Source organism: Mustela lutreola, chromosome 1 (assembly GCF_030435805.1).
Source record: "Mustela lutreola isolate mMusLut2 chromosome 1, mMusLut2.pri, whole genome shotgun sequence".
Taxonomy (NCBI): domain Eukaryota; kingdom Metazoa; phylum Chordata; class Mammalia; order Carnivora; family Mustelidae; genus Mustela; species Mustela lutreola.
Genome location: NC_081290.1, coordinates 263,331,150 through 263,352,594, shown reverse-complemented (window position 1 = coordinate 263,352,594; position 21,445 = coordinate 263,331,150). Strand labels below are relative to the sequence as shown.

At 52.0% G+C, this 21,445-nt stretch overlaps 1 protein-coding gene across 1 annotated transcript in view; it reads right to left on the bottom strand.

Annotated features, from left to right (window-relative positions):
• Nucleotides 1–829: 829 nt before the first annotated feature.
• Nucleotides 830–21,445, bottom strand: part of LDLRAD3 (low density lipoprotein receptor class A domain containing 3) — a 219,771-nt gene continuing 199,155 nt past the window's right edge. The window contains exons 5-6 of the mRNA XM_059139905.1: nt 5,840–6,185; nt 830–3,927 (exon numbers count right to left, since the gene is read on the bottom strand). Of these exons, the coding sequence (XP_058995888.1) occupies nt 3,684–3,927; nt 5,840–6,185 (590 nt within the window). The 3' untranslated portion in view covers nt 830–3,683. The remainder of the gene's footprint in view (nt 3,928–5,839; nt 6,186–21,445) is intronic.

The following is a 21,445-nucleotide window of genomic DNA, read 5'->3' as shown; positions in this document are numbered from 1 at the left end:
ATTTCTGCTCTAGAGAAGTGCTTCTCAACCATTTCCTCATTTTGGCACCCAGTAAATAATGGTGCTCAGAGAGATGAAGGGACTAATATCTTGACAAGCCTTTGGAGCATACCGCTTGAAAAGGTTTCCTCTAGACCACTTGGGGCAGGACGTGGCCTGCTATAAAGCTGGGATACCACGGTCTGATAGCCCAGTCTTCTCTTTGAGACACGTGGGGACAAATACGTGATCTAAGCTTCAGTTCTGCACATTCTACGTTTAGAAATCCACGTGGTTTTCAATCTTGGCCAAGGCCAGGGTTATTTCTCCTGTTCATGGGTGATCTCTTGGGCATCCTGACTTTCTGTGGAAGCTATCCATGTGGCATCATTAACATATAGTTCCAAAATGAGACTCAGGAAAGCACAAAGATGTTACCATCCCTGGGGCCAGTCTGAGCCACTGGGGTTCAAAACTCATGACCACCTCTACGTATGCAAGAGCTGCAAGTGTGCCCCGGAATATGTGGTCAGAATCTGTTTCAGCTGTCACGGTCACTTGTCCTTTTCCCTCAAATGGCAGCCTAGTGACGGCAATTAGCATCCGTCTTCTGAGCGGACACTCTGGGTGCCGTGATGCTAACTGGTGTCCAAGACTTCACTTCTGTATTCCATCCCCATGAGCCATGGCATCCTTAAACACCCATCACATTTTGAGGTCCCATCACTACAGTTTTCCTTTTTCTCATTTTGTGATGGTTTAAGTTCACTGCAGAGGCCACGGGATTGACCGTTCCCTCTTCAGTTTGCCACAGAGGAGAAACATGGGTTAAGAACTATTCAGACCAATAGAAAGAATGAAACTGCCAGTTTATTTGAAAGTATAAAAATTTAAAAAACAAAACAAAACAAAAACCCAAACCCAAACCTAACCAAAACATGAAAAGGAACCACACAACAAACTTTCCAGTTTACATCAACTTTGAACATCGCACGCTATTCATCAACCACTTTGTTGCATTTTTTTTTTTAAAGCCAATTTTGGAGGGGGGTGTTAAGTCAGGAGGTAAGTTAAAGGTTACAGGGATATGAATTTGAACGAGAAAATAAAAAGAGCTTGTTGGTCTCCTCTGAGAAAAAAGAGGAGAGATGGTTTTCTGGCTGCTGTAGACTTAGGCCATGTATTTAAAAAAAAAAAAAAAAAAAAAACAGCCTGGATGGAATGAGTTAAAAAATATTGCTGGTCACTTACTTGCCATCTCGAGCAGGGCAGAAAAACCAGGAAAAACCCCTGCAGCTTTGGTGTCCTATTTATATATTTTTAAAAAGATTCATTAAAAAAATCATATCTATAATAAAAATGTCCCTGTGTTTATTTAAAAAAAACACACACACACATTAATAGGCTTTCTTATCTACGAAGACCATTTGTTTTTCCTAAGATGCCTGGAAGCAGAAAAGCGAGTGAGATTCACTGCGTAATTAATTAAAATTAGAATCCCTTCCTCTAAACAACTTCCAAAATACCAGAAAGAAGCATGGGCCCATCAAAGGGAGAAGAAAGCAAGCCATTCTGACTCAGAGGAGATGAAATGCTCAGCCAGAGTTCCTAGCACACTCCGGCTCCCATCAAAAGTTCTTTCTTTATTGGATTATAAGGAAAATAACTCAAGTGTTATTTTAAAAAATGAAAGACGCAAGCAACTAGGCTCCTTTTCTTTAACTTAAAAAAGACAAAAAGAAATCGCCAAGCGGCTAGCCTTCCTAGAACACAGTTTGGATTTGGTTAAAAAACAAAAAACAAACAAAAAAAAACACGGTCCCAAGAACAGAATCATTAAATGCCATGTCATTCTCCCACTTGGGCAGGCTTCATTGAAATTTGCATCAACGAGGTCACTGAACATTTTTTCTGCTGTGGAAAGAAGTCCTGAATGGGCGACAGCCGCCTGGAGGGTTTCCACCTGTTTCCAGTTTTGTTCCCCATCAGTCAGTGTGGTTTCTTGCCACGGATTTCCACCCACTATTTCTCCAGGGCGTGGGCCCTCTTTCTCTGGCTGGGCACAGAGAACAAGGAAAGCTAGCATAAACACAGAGTCTATGAACCAAGGGAGAAAGGCATCCCTCCTTCTGCATCCTTCAAAAACTCGATAAATAACAACTCAAAGTGCGGCAACGCACAAGCGCTAGCACCCAGGTCAGTCTGGAGTGACCTGGTGACAAGGCTCAGCGCGACCAAAGTGTGATCTCCTTTCGCATCTTTCTTTGGACCTCACTCAAGGAAAAACAGACAAACAAACAAAGACAGCTTTCCTATACACATATAAATAATCCCTTAACTAGAAGGGAAAAAACAAACACACTGTTTCAAATGCATTTCTAAGAGATTAAAAAAAAAAAAAGTCCGAATGGCAAATCTTGACTCCAAACTGTCTACTGTCCATGTCTTTTAGAGAAACTACGGCAGGTCAGAAGAAGCCTGAGCCTGACTCTGACCCGAACCCTAATGCTAAATCAGGGCGCTGGTTTCTGGGCCTCGGGAAGGAAGCGTGTGCAGCACACGGAGCCAGGAGCTCTGGTGGGAGGTACTGAATATGGTTCTCATGAGTGTCAGGAACCAGTGTCCTCAAGTCCAAATGCACAGGTAGAACGACTTCTGGGGCTTCAGGTAACCTGGGAAGCCGGTGTGGAAAGCTGCGTGAATAGGCAAGACAGGCTGTGTGTGGTTTCCAGGGACAGAGGACCAGGTCAGATTTTTGGCCAATACAAGACTGGGTCCTCCTTCCTTGGCTCCGGGCAGGTCACAGCTGGAGCGGGGACAGTCCAGCAGCCGGGGAAGGACTGTGGATCAAAGCAGGCCCAGGCTCTCGAGAGCCTACAATTTAGGAGCTGAGAACTCGGATGAACACATGGCAAGGTCTCCCTGCCTATTCTGGGGCGAGGCTGAGGACAGACACTACCAGAGAAAACCCTCAAAACGAGGGTTCTTGGGCCAGTTTTTAAAGCCCGGGTCTCTTCAGAGTAGATGGTTTCAGAGTCATTCAGAGAACCCATAGGGCCCTGCTGATGGCTGAAGGGTGTATCTCTTGGCCAACGTCTCCACTTTCTGGCCGCTGCTCTGCTGAACTCAGAACGGCATGTACGAGAGTGAGAGCAGGATTTGATGCTCCCCTGAATTCTTTCCGGGGTGGCCGTCCACACCGGCCTCCTGGGAGGATCACCCAACCCCCATCTCCAATGGAGCTGTAAGGTAGCAGCCCACGGAGGACCTGGTCCGGTGTCTTCTGCCCTTCTGAACATCCCACGTGGCCCAGAAACGCTGCGTTCTCGAGGACTCCTCAGATACTGCCTTAGCCTGCTGCCTGCAAACTTAGGCTGCCTCTTCAGCAAGAGGCCACTAGTCACAGAAGAAGGACAGGACAAGTGAGGTCATGATCCCAGGCCCTGAAGGCCAAGTGACCTCCCGGACAAGACGCACAATACATCAGGTCACCTGAGAGCCCAGAAAAATGTCGGGTCTCCCTCGCAAGAACATCCCTGAAATCTGGGGCGGGGGGGGGTGTGGGGTGGGAAGGGGAATGGAGAGACAGCTGACACCCCAAATCCCTCCTTGAGGCACCCTGAGGAGCTTCCCACGACAGGACGTTGTCAGGATGGTAACAAGTCAGAGCAGATGAAGCCATATGGACTTTGGAAGCGCCGGATTTAGACTTCCGCGGTGTCCTGGCTGGGCACGGAGTCTCTGGGCCCCGTGACACTCTCCGGAGGAGGGGAGCCGGCCTGGCCCGGGCCCTGGCCGCTGTCTTCGGTGCTCAGCAGGCTGCTGGCCGCCTGGGAGCCGGCGCTGTTGGCGCTCCCGGAGCGCGAGCGGTAAGGGGGCAGGTCGGCTTGGTTCAGAGACTCGGTGTCGGACGAGTAGGGCGGTGGAGGAAGGTCGTACCATGCGGGTCTGCGAGGGATAAAGCAGGTTGGGGCCGGAGAGGCAGGGGAGAGCAGAGGGAAGACAGACAACGCGTTAGGAGCCAAGGTCAGGCAGGCAACCCCCGCCACCCATCTCAGGTGTCCCCCGAGAAAGACAGCTGTCCAAGAACCAGAGACCCCTGCAACAAGACCAAGGGAACGGGAAGAGGCGGGTGTGCTGCGGTTGGCGCACGCCGAACGGGCAGTGCCCAAACCATGTTCCCAGGGTTGGCCCAGAGGGAGGATGCCCCGCGCCAGCCAGGGGCCCTGAGGCCGAGCAGCTGGCTGGCGGTTCGGGTTGAACCTGACGGTCCACAGCATCTGCGCTTCTTACTGAAAGCCGACTTTCCCGGCTATGTGGACTCGGGTGAACGGGGGTCTTCCCAGTGACTGCGTCTCCTCTGTCAGAGGGGACAGTAAGGACACTGGCATGCCATGCAGTAACTCCACAGAAAAGACAGTTTATTCTGCCGTTCTCACTGCAGGGTTCCTGCAGGCTTCCTGTGAGCCGGGCGCCGTGCCATCTGCTCTACGGTCACTCCCTCACTTAAGGCTGATGAGAACACTAAAAAGTAGGCATTCCTTTCATGCCCATTGTACTGGGGAGTAAACCGAGGCAAGGGAGCATGGAATGACTTGCACGGGGCCACAAATAACTAGCAAGCAGCAGCTCTGGGATCGAAACCCAGGCGTTACAGCTTCACATTTGGCAATTTTAACTTGACTCTACCCTGGCTGGTCCAAATGAAGAGGCTGAGTGCCGAGTGCGGTCCTGGGCTCTCACCCTAATTTGCAAAGATGTCCGGAAGCCCTGTCCCCTAATGCTACCTTTACCTTGGATGAGGAGGAGAAACAAAGAGTACAGGACACAAGAGCTGCTGCTGGACAGGGTCCAAGAGGAGCCCAGTCAGCCCGGGAACATGACCAGCAAAATGCCTCTCGCCACATCTGGTGAGTCCTGGGCTCAGAGGAGGAGAGCGCCGGGGAGCTAGAACCAAGTGGACTTCCAACATGGGTTCTCTAGGATCCTCTGGAAGTCACCAAGGAAAGGAGGAGGAGGCTGAGCCGGCAGAATTCAGGTCTGCCAGCTGCTTCAACTACAGAATTCTGCCTTTTGACTTTCTCCCTTGCAACTTCTGGTACAGCCCCATTTGAAATGAGGATCCTACTGTTTTATAAAGTGTGAGAGTACTCTATGCTACCTCCTTTGTTTGATAAATGAAGCCAAGAAAGGAACTCATTCATTCATTCATTCATTCATTCACTCATTCATTCACAGTACGAACCAACCCTGTAATACGGCCTGGCCGCTGTTCTGCATTGGCAGGTGTGGCCCCGGAGCCAGTCAGAGGCCTGACCTTGTGTCAGTGTGGCATTACCAAGGAGGAACAGGGCTCTGAGGTGACCAGGATCCTACCTCTACGTCCTTGGACAAATCACTTAAAATCCTAGAGTCCATTCCCTCATCTGCAAAACTGAGGCCCTCCCTGCTGTGATCTGCAGAAAGAATTAAATGAGATGATGTGGGGCACCTCCGTGGCTCAGTGGGTTCAGCATCTGCCTTCGGCTCAGGTCATGATCCTGGGGTCCTGGGATGGAGCCCTGCATCGGGCTCCTTACTCGGCAGGGATCCTGCTTCTCTCTCTCCCTCTGCTGCTCCCCCTGCTTGTGCTCTCTCTCTTTCACTCTCTCATTCTCTCTCAAATAAATAAATGAAATCTCAAAAAAAAAAAAAAAAAGAGAGGACACATGTGAACTGTACTGCCAGGACCCAGTACATGCCTGGCCCCTGCTACCACCATCAGCAGTGGCGTGTGGGCTCCTGGGAAACCCCGGGAACCCGCTTTCCCCATCGATGACCTCCCGCCCCTCCCCCCCGACTTCTTCCATCCAGCACGCACCTTTGGTCCAGGAGGGCCTCTGAGTAGGAGGGCGGGGAGCCCACTTCCGACGCATTCTGCTCGGCCTGGCTGGCCACATACTGGATGCCGTTGTTGACGTTGTAGGTGACGTTGCAGTGGTGCGGGTGATCCAGGACCACCAGGCGGGAGAGAAGCACGGGGTGCTGCAGCCGGTGCACCGGCAGCGTCATGAGGTTGTTCCGCTTCCGCTGGTGGTGCAGGACCAGGGCCAGCAGCGCCACCACCAGCACGAAGATGACGGAGCTGCCGATGATGGCGTAGGTGATGCTGGGGTAGTACACGAGCTGGTTCTCCGACGTCACGAACACCTGCCCGCTGCCTGGCTCTGGGAGACCCCAGGTTGTGGGGGAGGGGGGGTTGGAGAAAAGGAGAGAGTTTACTGCTATGGCTCGCCCTCCTGCTTCAGACTCAGTCCCTGGAAGCGCGAGCGAGCGTTTGTAGCGACATAGTTTGCAACCGCCTGGAAGCAGGAAGCCACCCCCCGTGTTCAGTGACTGGTGACCAGCTAACAATATGTGGAACAGCTACACGACGGAGTATGGTTTGGCCATAAACAGTACAGATACGTGTTACAACACAGATAAAGCTCAAAAACCTTGTGCTGAGCAAGATAAGCCAGACTCAAAAGGCCACACGCTGTCGGATTCCATGACATGCAGCCTTTAGGAAAGGCCAAGTTACAGAGACGGGAAATGGACCCGTGGTTGCCTAGGGCTGGAAATGCACCGAAAATTCACCAGAAATGCGTACTATAATGGAAGGGAAGAGGGCTGGTCGGCATGTCCGGGGCTCCTCATGTCTGCAGAGTGCTTCCTTTGTGTCCGGCCCTATGCCAAGCTCTCAAGATCGAGAAGCCAGCAGAGGACAGGCAGACATCGGGGACTCTGGAGCCAGACTGGGTTCAAATCCTAGCCTCTGTGCTCTCTGGAACGTACTATGTGCCCCTTGTAACCTGGCATAGGGAATCATGACCTGCTACTTCCAACAACAGCTGACCCTGCGCTATGCAGGTATGTGGCCCAGAGGGGTGGACACACGCTTTATTCCCTCTACTCGCCTCGCAGCAATCCCATGCACCAAGTGCCGTAACTGCCTTCTTCTTCTTCTTCTTCTTTTTTTAAAGATTGTATTTATTTATTTGACAGAGAGAGATTACAAGTAGGCAGAGAGGCAGGCAGAGAGAGGGGAAGGGAAACAGGCTCCCTGCTGAGCAGAGAGCCCGATGTGGGACTTGATCCCAGGACCCTGAGATCATGACCTGAGCTGAAGGCAGCAGCTTAACCCACTGAGCCACCCAGGCGCCCCAACTGCCTTCTTTTTAAGAGAAGCCAAGTACATCTCAGAGGGGCCAGGCCCCCTGACGACGGTCACAGGGTTAGGAGGTAAACAGTGGTCTGACATCAGAGCCTTGCCCCTCACACTGTGTCCTGCACCCTCTGACCAGACCCGTTGGGCAATCTGTAAGCATTTCCTCAGAGGCCCTCAGGCGAAAGTCTGGGACACATCTGACAGCCCCCCCTCCCCTCCCCACCTCCCGGCCAGTTGCCAACACCCTCCTCTCCAAGTGTAGTAATAAGCCATGCTTCAGATATCCAGGTGAGGGAGGGGCTTTCCGTCAGCGAGACATGCCTGGCAACCAAGACCCAGTCCAGACTGGCCCAGGACACCAGTGTGGCCCCTCCTCCCTCGGAGAGAGCGAGGGACCCCTCCTTTGCAGAAGAACCACAACCACACACCACAGCAGCCCAGCGGGAAGGATGATCGAAATACAGGCCCCAAGGGAGCAAATCTGGTGGCCGCCTCCTAGGCCTGTTCCTTCTCGGCAGCACTGAGGTTTTCATGGACCTGTAGGGGCCAAAACTTTAGCAGCAGGAGGAGCGACCGACACGTGCTCTGGCCCCATGTCCTGGAGCTGGGCTAAGCTTTACTAATGCCTCGTTACTCAATGTGTGTCTGTTTCTGTTCATCACGGTAACCCCAGTCAGTCTGCAGGATGGTGCCTGGCACAGAGCAGGCCCTCGAGTCACGCCTTCAACTCAGTGGGGAAAATGCAGGTAGGTGCTGCCATTATTATTATTATTATTATTATTATTATTATTATTATATCTATGTTCCAGGTAGCAAACAGACTCAGGCGAATTAACCTAAGTTCACGTAAGATGCAAGCAGAGGACTCAGGCCTGGAACCCAGATAGGTTCCATCAGAAAACAGAACCAAATCAACCCCCCACATGAGAAACATGTTATCTCCTCTCCTTCCCGGATAAAACACCTCTCGGTTCCCCAAACAGTCCTCATTTGCGACAAATGAAGATCTTCCCCCACTCAAGCTCCAGGCTGTGTGTTCATTCTCTTTCCAGCCACACTGAGACAGGAGGGGAAAACTTCGATGCTCCCATGGGCCACTGCTCCAAGGATTAACTGTACAGTAAGATCCTCAGCAAAATGCAGAGCGTGCGGCAGACAGTGGAGGGAGGGAGGCGGCTTGGGGTTCTTCCCCCGAGACCATGAGCTGCGGCCCTCGGGGGGCTGCTGGTGGTGTCTGTCTGCTCTCAGTGTATGTAGCTAATTAAAAAGTGGGTGGGAGCTCACGTGTGTGTGTTAAGTTTCAGAGCTCAGGCTTAAAAGAAAAATACTCTCTTAATTTTGTGATCTCCAGCACAGAGCTGAGGGGTCGAATCCCGGGGCTGTCACTTCTGGCTGTTGTTGCTCAAGCCAGTTACTGTGCTCTTAGGAGCGTTGGGCACCTCCATGTTTAAAAAAATGGTGGCGGCGGGGGCACCTGGGAGGCTCAGTGGGTTAAAGCCTCTGCCTTCAGCTCGGATCATGATCCTACGTCCGGGGATCGAGCTCCATGTTGGGCTTTCTCCTGGGCAGAGAGCCTGTTTCCCTTCCCCTCTCTCTGCCTACTTGTGATCTCTCTCTCTCTCTGTCAAATAAATAAATAAAATCTTAAAATAAAATAAAATAAATAAATAAATAAATAAATAAAATGGCAGCGGCAGCAATGGGTAAACCATAGTCCTTGGATCCTTGGGAGACTAAAATATAATATATATACGTGTCAAGTACCCAGCAAGGATTTGCCCTCAGTGAATGTTAGTTCTTTCTGCTTTTTTTTTATTGTGGGACAATATATACATAGCTTCTAAAATTTACCATTCTCACCATTTTTAAGGGTTTGGTCCACTAAGGGTTTGGTGGCACGAAGTACGTTCACGTTGCTGGGTGACCTTCCCCACCATCCATCTCCAGAACTTTCACCTTCCCAAACTGGCTCACGCTAATTCTGAGTGTTCACATTCTTTCAATTACCCCCACCAGCTTCCCAGAGGCAGACAGGGACAGTCCCCTGTGCAGGGGGCAGAACGGAGGAGAGGGGAAGGACCGAGAGGGTTCCTTTTCCCAGGGCCGTGTCTCCTAAAAAACAAAAGCTGGTGGGAAACAAACAGGTCCAGAGATTTTTAAAACACTGGCTTCCACGTAACCACTTGAAGTTTTAAGAATACAAGAGGGAGAGCTTTAAAATGAACCGAATCGGAAATGATGGCAAATCCTAACAGTCTCATTTACGTCTCCGAAAGCAGGCTCTCTCCAGATCGGCCCACTTTGGCAGGCGAGAAGCGGCAATCACATTTACTCGAGAAATTATGACGTTATATAACTCAGTGGTGCCTGGTCTCGCTTCTGCTCTGTGTGTTAAATGTCATCTTGTATTAATTCATTAACTAGATTCACTTTTCTTAAGAGCTTAATGAGCCCGCTGGCCAAATTACTAATATCAGAGTTGCCTGGAACCTGAGTTCTAAGTGCATAATCCATGGATAATGAAGTTTCCATTTATTCTGGCCGTCCCTCAAGCGCATGCCCTCGTGCTCCTCGGTCAGGCAGCTTGACTTTTGTTCTTGTAGCTGCCGCTAGGAGTGCAGCAATCGTGGGCAATCTGTTAACCCCCCGAGACCACTGTGCTCTCGACGCTGCCAGGAGCTCCCTCAGCTGCCCCTGGGAGGGCCGGCTAGATTGTCCCCAGCTCCAGGGTTGCTCGCCTCCGAGTCATCACAGATTTCTATGTTATCACAACAGCTTTCTGGCCAGTGGCAGTCAGGTGTCCTGAGGAGGTGTGCCCTTTCCTAATTCACACAGAGCTGCGTGGCCGCACGGAGGCAAGGTGGGGATGGGATACTTGAGATGTGGTATTCCTCTGCTTTCTAAAACATTCCTTCCTCCAGAGGCAAATCGAACTTCCTAGAAGGTGCCATTTCTCACCTATCACACTGGTAAAGGCAGAGCTGGATCTCCCATTTTGCTGGCCAGGTCTTGGGGAAACACGTAGCCCCCAGAGTGGTGACAGGATTCACCATACACAATGACCTAAAAATGTACACGTCCTTTGGTCCAGCCGTTCTGCTCTCAGGAGTCTATTTACTAGATGAACTCATATGCCAGAAATAACTTCTTAATATGCGTATCAACTGAAGCATCCTTTGTAACAGCATCCAGACCAGAAATGACCCAAACGTCTCCCAAACGGCAGCCGGGCTAAATTAATCTTGGTGCCTCCATACGACTCCACACCTATTTAAAAAATCAGGGCAGCGCTACGTATACTGGTGTCAAACAATCTGAACACGATCTTGATCCATGAAAAGAAGGTGAAGTTCAACAGAGAATGCGTGGGATATTTCTAGTGCGGACGCACAGAGGTATCTATATTTGCATACAATCCGCTGTCCCCTTTGCAAATGTGCCGGGAGAGGTGTTTCACAGGAAGTTAAAAGTTGCTTAACCATGACCACAAAAGAGACCGGGGACCTTTGCACGCCTCCCCAGAAGCTCTCTCTTGCTCCTTTGACGTCCGGGCACAGCCCCTGGAAAACATGCATCTGTTTTCTGCCCAAATGGACTCACTTTTCCCAGCAAGGCTTGTCACTGGAGTCACAGAGTTCGCAGCCTGTTGCGTCTGTCTTCCTCCACTTGACATCTCGTGCTCCTGAGAGTCCGTGTTTCTGAGCATTGGTCTTTTCCTTCTTCAAGACGCGCTGTTCCATTCTGTCGGATGCAGGGATCACAATCTGTGTTGAGGGAGGGAGCTGGGCTTTCTGCAGTTTCTGGAATGCACGACATTGAACGGACATATAGTTTTTGATATCTTGGGTTTACCCCTTAGGGGGAAGGCTGCTGGGCCCTATGGGAAGCGTATGTTTAACTTTACAAGAAAGTCTCACCCTGTTTCTTCACACCGGCCGCAGCATTCCGTCACCCCCCAGACACTCTGCACCCTCACCAGCACTCAGTGCAGCTAGCCACGCCAGCAGGTGAGCGGTGAAGGCTCCCGAGGTGCCAAGTTGCATTTCCCAGCGACAAATGATGTTGTGCCTCTGTTCTCGTGCTCATTTGCCACCTGCAGATCTTCTTTGCTGAAGGATCTCTTGAAATCTCTTGTCCATTTTAAAATGTGGTCATTTGATTCCTTAGTGAGTACTGAGGATCCCTTGTATGTTCCAGGATACAAGCCCTTTTCCAGAACCGGGTCTTGTAAATATTTTCTCCCCAGTTGGTGGCTTGTCTCTTCCTTTACCTTACAGTGCCTTTTTGAAGAGAAGTGCGTAAACATTTTCTTTTCTTTTTCTTTTTTTTTTAAAAAGATTTTATTTATTTATCTGACAGACGGAGATCACAATTAGGCAGAGAAGCAGGCAGAGGGAGAAGGAAAAGCAGGACCCTGGGATCATGACCTGAGCTGAAGGCAGAGGCTTTAACCCACTGAGCCACCCAGGCACCCCTTAAACATTTTCTATGAAGTCTATTGTTATTAATGATTTCTCTTTATGCTTCCTGTTTTTTGTACTCTGTCCAGGAAATCTTTGCCTAGAAGACGTTTCATAGCTTTAGCTCTTACATTTACTTCTCCGATCCACTGCAAGTTAATTTCTGTTTATGGTACAAAGTGCAGTTCAATGTTCTTTTCCCCTACCCTTTGGGTAATCAATTGTTCCAGCACCATTAGTCGAAAACTTATCTTTTCCTATTGAATTACCTTGGCACCTCTGTTGAAAATCAAGTGACCATACAAGTCTAGGTCTGTTTTTAGATTCTCTATTTGATCGAACCATCTACCAATCTTCACGCCAATAAGTGTGTTAGTAACTAGAGCTTTACAGCGAGTCTCAGAATCAGGTATTGTGAGTCCTATATGTTTTCCCTTCCAAACTGAACTTTATTTCTGGTTACAAAAACCCATGGGGAGGGGATAAAAAAATCCATTAAAATTAAAATCGAAATAGAAATGTTCATGGCTTTCCCTCCCCCAGATCTACTAAAACAAAAGAGTTAAGAGTCTGGTGCAGACGAGGGTTTGGCAACCTTTTACTGTCAAGGGCTCGACAATCAATATTTCGTGCTTGGTGGGGCACACAGTTTCCCTCCCAACGATTCAACTTCTCTGTTGTTGTACAAAGTCAGTACACCCGTGAATGAGGACAGTTATGTCCCAATCAAATGTTATTTACATAAATAGGCAGCACCTTGGCTCACTGGTTGTAGTTTCTTGATTTACAGGGGGTACCCTTCAAAATTTTTCTCCACGCATGTCCACACACACACAAATACTTTTGTTCCTGCATATAAGTATTTCTGGACATATAAGCATGGGCAAGTTTCCTCACCCACCCAGCCACACCTTTGTTAGAGCAGCTCTGTGGGATCCCACCCTAGAGACGCATCACAACTTAACAACCAACACCCTGGTCATGTACATTTAGGTCACCCTTTTCTTTTCTTTTCTTTTCTTTTTCCCCTCTTGGTACTATGATCAACAACGCGACACCACCACTCAGACAGACCACACGGACTGTCAGAGTCACGGGAGTAGAGAGGGGCTTGCTTTCTCCCCCATTTATAGTTGGTGCTCAACACATGTTGAATGAGTTAGTGACCTGTGGTCACCGGTGTCATTTCTTAGGACAGACTCCCAGATGCTGGTCATGTCCTTGGCCCTCTGTTCTTCCAGGTTGAACATTCGGGCTATCTTGAACTCTCTCTTCTCTGTTCACATGGAGCCACCACATGTGGTCCGTTTCTGCTGTGTGGTGTTTCTCCTGTCTCTGCTTCTGCGCTCCAATTGCATGGCCTCATCTGTGCCCAGGCTAGGAAGACCCTGCCTTGTGGGTCTTTCCATCTTCAGCCACTTATCCTCCAATCCTTTGGCAACACTCCCATCAGTTCGTGTCGCTGTGTTATTCTTGTAAAATTCTTTGAACCAAGGACCCTCAGTGGCTCACATGGCCCTCATTGGCCAGGCATTCAGACTCTGCCTTGGCTTCCCAGTACCAACCCTGAGGAGGTCTGGGGAAAGAAGTGCAGGGCTGGAGAGAGAAACACTATTTGCCTTGGGACCTATACCCCACTCCTGATTTGAATTAAATAATAACACAAAAAATACTAACCACCACCACCACCTCCACCATCCATATTTGCTATGGACTCGAAAACAGTAATAGCAATGATATCGTCATAGCAATGATCACAGCAGTTCCCACCCTCCTGGCAGTACCCTTTGTGATGTGTATTCACTCTTCTAATCCTTCCCCCATCCGTCATGAACTGACTGAGGTCCTCGCCCTCCAAAGACAGGTCCACTTGGAACCCTCAGACTGTGATCTACTTAGAGTAAGGGTCTCTACAGACCAAATTAAGGTAAAGCTCTCAAGATGAGGTCATCCCCAATGAGTGGAGCTCTCCATCCAGGGATGAGGTTCTTGTAAGAGAGAGAAAAGGAGAAGATACCAGACAGATGAGGGAGAGGGTCGTGTGAGGTGGAGGCAGATACTGAAGATGTGCAGCCCAAGCCAAGGAGAGAGGCAAGGACGGATTCGCCTCAGAGCCTTCACAAAGAGCCAACCCTGCCAGTGCTTTGATCTGGGGCTTCTGGTCTCCAGAGCAGCAAGAGAGTATGTTTCTGTTGTTTTAAGCCATCCAGTTTGTGATAGTTTGTTATGGCCTACGTAGGCCACAAATAGAGCATCGTCCGAGGCAGACCATTTTACAGAGGAGGAAATGGTAACCCAGGGAGATGAAGTAACGTGCCCACGTGACCCAATGCCTCGGTTACTGTTCACAGCTACTGTTACAGCTTCCTAGAAGGAAAACCAACCGAGCCACCAGGCGCCCCCAGGAACCCTAGTTATGATTGACAGCTACCATACAGGACTTTTCAGAGCCTTTACCAAGCGCATGTTCATTGTGAGGCTTCATGAGAGGATGTGGCTATTTCACTAACCTCGGTGCTATGTGAGATGAACAGGACCCCCACCGTGTTCCAAAAAAGCACTTTTGCAACCTCCTAGAAGTTGTCTTTTTACAACTCAGATGGGGGCATCCCTGGGCCTATTGTCAAGAGGAAGCTCTGTGACTGTGGCTGCCCACTTAGGAGGTGGACGCTGGGAAGCAAACGCCTCGGCCCCCTCGCCTGTCCATGCACAGCAACCCCCGCCTGGGGAGGAGGCACCAGGAGCCTTGACCGACTGCCTACCAGCTGCTGAGTGAAAGAAGCTAGACCGCGCCTGCAGAGCTGTATGACAGGCCCCCTGACACCGCGGAGTTGGCAGGAGCTGATTCTACTCAGATGTGCCTGAAGCCCAAGGCTGCCCTGGGTCTGTGAGTCATCAGGGCTGCTGCAGAATCAGCTCACTCGTGCGACGCCTGCCCTGGAAACCTGATTACCCAGGGAACTGCTGAGTGGGCGCCCTTGGAGCCTCTGAATGTAGGAACTTTCTGAATAATTTAGGGGAAATGGCTGAAGAGAGAAGCATTACAAGAGGGGCTCCCGAGAAGGAGCTCTACTGACATGAATGAATTCACGCCTTCTGGAGATTTCAGAATGTCTTAGCGATATGACTTGGGCCCCCACACCCCAGAGAGAAGGGCTATCTGTTTTGCACACCCTGGGGTCTGGTGCTCCTGTCCCAGTGCTCCCAGTGCTGGAAGCGCCGGAGCGCAAGACATAGCTGATCCCAACGAGCACCCCACACACCATCCCCCAGCCAGCCGGTCCTGGTCTCACACCCTCCACCATGGCTACCTTGTCCCCACTGTGGTGGCTTCTGCCCCACCTCTACTTGCCCTCTGGCCTTCCTTTGGCTGCACACTGGGTCCTCTGAAACCTAAATGCCCTTGTTCACGTCATTCCCCTACTCAGAACCTCCCAGCAGCTTCCCACATACTCCATATAAAGCCCAAATCTCCACCAGGGTCTCCTCTTCTGTCCCTCCCTGGCAGCTTCTGCTACAGACTCACTGGCCTCCTCTGGTTTCAAAATATACCAAGCACAAGCCTGCCCCAGGGCCTTTGCCCTTGCTGTGTTCTCTGCTCTAGGTGGTGCTCCGTATCTGCATCACTCACACTCTACCCCACCAAAGTCCCTGCTCCTAGCTCAGTGCTAGCAGGAAGACATCCTGAGCCACCACCATGTCTCTGTCCATCCCCTTCCCTGACCTTCTCTTCCCTCACAGCACCTGCCACCACCTGTCATGTCCGCTGTATTTATATGCAATCCTCTCTTTCCTCCTGGAATGGGACTCTGGGTGGCTGTATTCTGCTCATCACCATGTCCCCAGGGCATCAGGTGATGCTCTGTACAACTGTGCTGGTGGAAGTAGACAGAATGTCACCAGCTCTGGTGGCTCTCAGAGTCTGTGCTCAGCCTGCTGCCCTCCCACCAGAAGCACCTGTGTCTTCCACGTGCAACTCCCCCCTCCCATGCCAAGTGCTTCATGGCTATGAGCTTAGCCCCGCTGTGAGAAAAGTCAGTCTCAGAGAAGTCAGGTCCTGAGTCCTGGGTCACGCAGCTGGGAAGTGACAGAGATGAGACTTGAGCCCTGGTCTGCCTGACCAACACCCAGAGATTCACATAGTACAAGCTCTGCCAGCTCAGGACTACAGAGAGTTGTGGACTATAGATAATTGGTGTACAAAAACACAGTCCCATCCTTCTAGAACCTTCCCTGTCATAAATCAGATAGGGGCAATGTAATCCCTTCCCAGAGTCATGAGAGACCCAGAACCTCATGGGGCTGGGAGTGTGGAAAAAGCGCACAGCGTGCCCTTCTGGAGAGCCCGCGATGTCTCCCAGATGGGGCCAAGCCTGTGGAGACCTGCAGACTTGACCTGACTCTGCCGCCGCTCCCAGCCCTGTCCGAACCTTCTACTTCCCAAGGATAAGGTCCCAGCTCCTCTGGGACGCTCAGCTCTTCCCGCTTGGTTCCTCCCTCTTCCTCTCTCCTCTCACGGCTTCCACCCCGACCTGCCCTCGCAGGCCCTGGCCAGCCCAGTCTGGAACAGGTGCTCAGGTCTTCGGGTCCACCCACAGCCTTCCTGCCTGCTGCCCACCGCCTGTCAAAGTGTGTCCCGCGGCCTCCTGGTTTCACAAGGAGAACGGAAGCTTCACGAGGAAGCTGGGAAAGCCATTCCCAGACTAAGGCTTGAGTGGGCAAGCTCGTGGTTCCTAGGACCGGGGACACCTGGGAGCTGCTGGCCGAGGACTGTGGCCCCCAGCAGCGTGCGGCCTCACGGTCAGGAAGCAGAGGAACAAATATGCTGAGCTTTCCTCTACCTGCCTCTGGTGCCTCCCGCTGGTCACCACTGTCAGCCACCAGCCAGGATGAAGGCCCAGCAGAGGCAGCGGGGGAGGCAGACGGCGGTGCAGGAAGAGGGGCTGGAGGGTGCCCACGGAGCGCACCCGGCGCGGGGCTCCTCGCTGCTCTGCTGCGACTCCACCCCCTCCCCATCGCGGCCTGGCACGATCGGCCACCCTCCTAGTGTGCCCTCAAATGCTACTGCTTTCATGAAGGCTTCTGTGTCCCCTCTGTGGGACTGACAGGCCGTCATCCCCTCTGCTTGAACCCTCATGACCTCTTGCTGTCTGCCACATCTGACATCATGCAGCAGGTGAGGGCGCCTGGGGCACGGCCCCTACCACGGTCCCCGCTGGCCCAGGGCGGAGCACACGCAATGGCCATGCCTGTGTCCCCATTCGGGGAAGCACATGCCCTCACGCCCGCTTCTTCCTCATGCACCAATAAACGAAAACCAACCAAAGGCAAAAAGCAAGGCCTATTTCTTCAGAGCTTGCCTAACGAGGGGGGCAGCCACTAGCCACAGCATTCGGGTGGAGCCCCAGAGGCAGGCCGAGGCGCGGGAAAGCTTCAGCATGGTCCAGGGAAGACCTCAGGGGTGCCCCGAGTGGGAGCTGCAGGTGCACACACCAGAAGCAGGACACCCCCCATGATTGGCAATGCAGCTGGCTTTCTCTGCTTGGCCCCGAGCTGGAAGGAGAAGTGCAAATGAGGGAAGCCGTCAGTTTATTAATCGGGTCTTGGATGCTCTGGGCCCACTGTTGCAAGGGTCATCGTTTGGCTTCCCGGCTGGTCACTGTGGCAACTGGACCGGCATCCTGGGCTCGCTGCTGGAGGTCGTGGGTCACACATCCACGTTCACACGCGGTCTGGCCATTGTTTATGCTCCCTTCCACCGACGATCCGACCCACGTCCCCGAGTCTGGCCCCAATCCCACTCCTGCTTGAGTGTCCGTGACACCTCGGGCCGGTCTAATGCTGGGTCTCCTCGTCTGTACAGTAGGGGCAGTAAACACCCCCTGCCCTGCCCTGTGGGGCGGAGCACCGACACAGGCAGAGACCTGACGGGGGCAGGGCAGTCCACCCACGCAGTCCCTGGTAGTGCCCTGCGCACCCGTGTGCTCACAGAGGGAGGGGAGGTGACGCACGAATGGGGACAGGGGGACCCAGCTAAACAGGGGCAGCGCGCAGGGTGGTTAGTCTGTGTCTGGGATTCTGACCGACTGGCGGAGAGATGCTTACTGCATCTTTGTAAGCGTCCTCTGTTAAACTGGGGTTAAAAACCCGTGCCCAGCGCAGAGCTGATGGGAACATTAAAGGCTATTGTGTGAAATCAGAACCAAGTGCGCCGACGGGGAGCTCGCTTCTGGGACTCCTATCGCCTGTGCGGTCTGGTCCCCTCATGTGGTTTGAAAGGGCCTCGTGAGTGCGGGCTGGCGGAGAAGAGGGAACACTGCCCAGGGAGGCAGGAAGGACAGCAGGATTTTAGGCGCACAGAGCCTGTGGCCTTCCAAGGGTGGAAGGGAACTGACACTCCCCAGTGGGCTAGTGGTTAGAATTCCATGCTCTCTCCAAGGATGGGAGGGAAGACTGAGGAGGACTGTCTGGCCCTGTGCTCAGTGCTGGGGATTCTAGAACCAAAACAGCAGAGACCTAACCGGGAGGAGCTCACTGTAGAGAGAGGCACCGGGACCCACTTTTCTCCAGTTCCCAGATGACCTCTATTGCCTGCGGCCCATTCTCTCCAGCTGGGAAGCTTTCAGGAGCTCTTTTGGCTATTGTAAACCAAAAGCATCCACCCTTTCTTGTAAAAAACAAAACAAAACAAAACAAAACAAAAAAACTCATGGGGACTGCAGCACCTTTATGGGTCCCTATTCCAAGCACATCTTGTGTCCTAATTGAACAATGGACTGAAAAAGTTTAAAGGGCAGACCAGGAAATGCCTGAATCCAAAGAGAACCACGAAAACCCCACTGAACCATTACCATGGCAACTCAAGTTTCTAAAATTAACTGGAAGAAGGGGGAGGGGAAAATCCATGCTGCCAACCTGCCCCGCATCAGATGGACCCCCGAGCCCAAGGAAAATCAGGGACCCACCTACCAGGAGGGAGCTAGGACTCCAGGACCCTCCCCCCGCCCGCCCTGGGGGAAGGAGACAAGCACAGAAGATTAGGTGCAAAATGAGAGAAAGGGGAGAAAGTTGTAAAACTGAAGACAGAAGGAAGCAGACATCTTCCTGGGAATTTCTTATTCTAAGCAACCAAAGGGGTTTTGCGCCCCACCCCCAGCCCCTCATTTATGCCTACTGTTGGGCATAGGGGGCAGGGAAGCATCCTTGAAAGGCCCTGCATTTTCAGCACGTGCTGCTGAGATAGCCAGCAGTTGCCAGGGGCCCCTAATTTACAAGCTGCCCCTGACAAGGAGGGCGTCCTGGCTTGGCAGAAACTGCCTGTGATCCTGGAGCTCTGGGGCCTGCTAAGGACCTCTGCCCACCCCCAGAGCTTGATCTTGGCCTCTGATGAGGGAGGGTGTCAGCGATAACCCGGGGCGGGGGGTGAGCTGGCGTAGGGCCTTTACTAAGGAACAGGCACAGGGCAGTTACAGAACTCGCTGGGGACTTAGGAACTTAATTGGTTGCTTAAGGTAGAAAAGGGCATTTTTTATTAGGAACTCAGATTACTACCAAAACGCAGTGATGAGGGTAATTGGAGCGAGGGCCTGGGTGGCCTTTTTAGAACTCTGTTCAATTGTGTCATGGCTTTAAAAAATGTCAACAGAGGAGCACAGTGGAAGCCAAGGGGAGGGGCGGACAGTAATCTCGTTCTTTGGTGCTTCTACTGCAGACCACAGAAAGCGAAAGCCGGTGGGAGCCAGCCGGAGGTGTGGGACTTGGTGATGAGCTCCAGGACTGGGATCCGTCTTCTAATCATTCCAACCATCAAAGGGGACATCTCCGGGGCACTCTCCCTCCGGTGCACAAAGTGGCTTCGGGCAACCCAGGCCCCCCAGGTGAGAACAGAGGTCTCTCCTGCGCATGTGTGCCTGCTTCTGAAGGATGCCCTGGCCTGGAATCTGCTGAATCGGAAGGGCCATGCAGAATTACTCTTTCTACGGTTTATTGTATCTCAACCTGGAGTGTTTGGTGGAAGCGGCAAAATTAAATTGCCTAGCAGACATTCTTTGAACGCGATGGTCAGTTGGTTTGTGGTCTGGTAATACGGCGGGCTGCAAGGCGCTGGTCTGTGGGGTCTGCAGCGTCAGCGGCCCGGCCCCAGGGGAATCCTGCTAAGTCAAGTGGGATGTGGGGGGGGGGGTGATGATTTGATGAGTTTGTGAGACCCGCGTAATCGTACACAAGCAGCATTGCAGGGAGAGGCTCCCCTTAAAAACCAGAGGGAGGGAAAATCAACCACAGGCATGCCAGCTTGGAGGCAAATAAAATCTCATTAGCGGGACCTGAAAAAACAAACAGCATCAATATCTACTATAACCCCCCCCCCCCCCCAGGGGCATCCGGGCCATCATAGAGTCGGACGTCCCAGCTGGGTCCTGCTTTTCCTTTTCCATTCATGACCAACTCGTGTCGGGGGCAGGTCTTGCCAACAGTGTTCCCAGATGTGGATTCCTATATGACCTTCCTAGCTGGCTTCCCACTGTCCAGTCCTGTTCCTCTCCATTTTCCACGACGCACGCAGACCGCTTTTTAGGAAGTAAGTAAGACGGCTGCTTTGTCCTTGAAATCCAACTTCCTAACAGCGGCCTCCAGAGGCCTCTTGGATCTGGCCCTTCACGCTTGGACACCCTGACTGTACCCATTTGCCTTCTGGCACCATATGCTCTAGCCCGGGGATCAGGGAAGCCTGGCCTGCTGCCTGTTTCTAGAAATAAGGTTGTTTACATATAGTTTCCATCTGCATTTACGCTACTGGGGTTGAGCTGCGTACTTCTGACGACAGGCTCTAGGGCGCACAAAGCCCGGAACACGGACGACCTGGCGCACACGGGTCTGATTCTGATCGCTTGAGCAGCCCGCCATGTAATGAGTGATGAGCTGAGAGGGACACCAGCCGCCTTCATCCAGGGCACGGTCTCTGGGAAGTCACTCCACTATCCCAAATGCAGCAGTCTTGAACAGCTCATAGAACTGCACCGAAAGGAGACGGAGAAATGGGGACATCAGGGAAGAAATGGAGCACACCCCTTCCGGCCATGCCTCCCCTGGCTCTGGCTTTAGGTTGCCTGTAGAAGCCGGTGATGGAGACTTCCCAGAGGATGTGACAGACTTGGCATCAAGCCAGGCTTCGAAATACCTGAATGGTTAAAAATCTGCTTGCTCTCTGCGGCCACTACCTCCCCGTGTGGCTGCCCAGTCCCGTCTGACTCTGGTCTTCGGAGAGGCAGTGGGAGGTCTCCTGCTTCCCCACTTCCTGAGAGCAAGGCTGGTGCAGCTTTTACTGTTCTCCAAGACAAGGTGCTGGAAGGTCCGTTCTAACGCCAGAGGGACCCCTGGGCACCGGGTCACCGAACCTGGCTGATCCAGAAGAGAGGACTAACTACGGGGCTGGAGGCAGTGGAGGATTCGATTACCTGCTTGATTCTTTAAAGAGGAGACAATCACCACGTATCCCCAGGGCCGTTTTCAAACCCACGTGTCCCTGTCAAAAGCTCTCCAGACACCGAAGACAGGCCAGAGAGCTCAGGCAAGCATTTTTTAAACGCTAGTGGGGCTGTGTTAAAACCAGGAAGTGAAGAAATCAAAGCCTCCTGGCACTGACAGAGGGCCCAAGCAGGCCTCCTCAGGGAGAGAAACAAGACGACGATGAAGATGAGGACGGATGCGATCAGTCCCATGCCAGGCCAACAGCAGAGCAATGTGCATCTCCATTAACCATTTACTGACCATCCATGGGGGGGAGGGGCAGCAAGGGTGCTGGGACATTCCAGGTCCC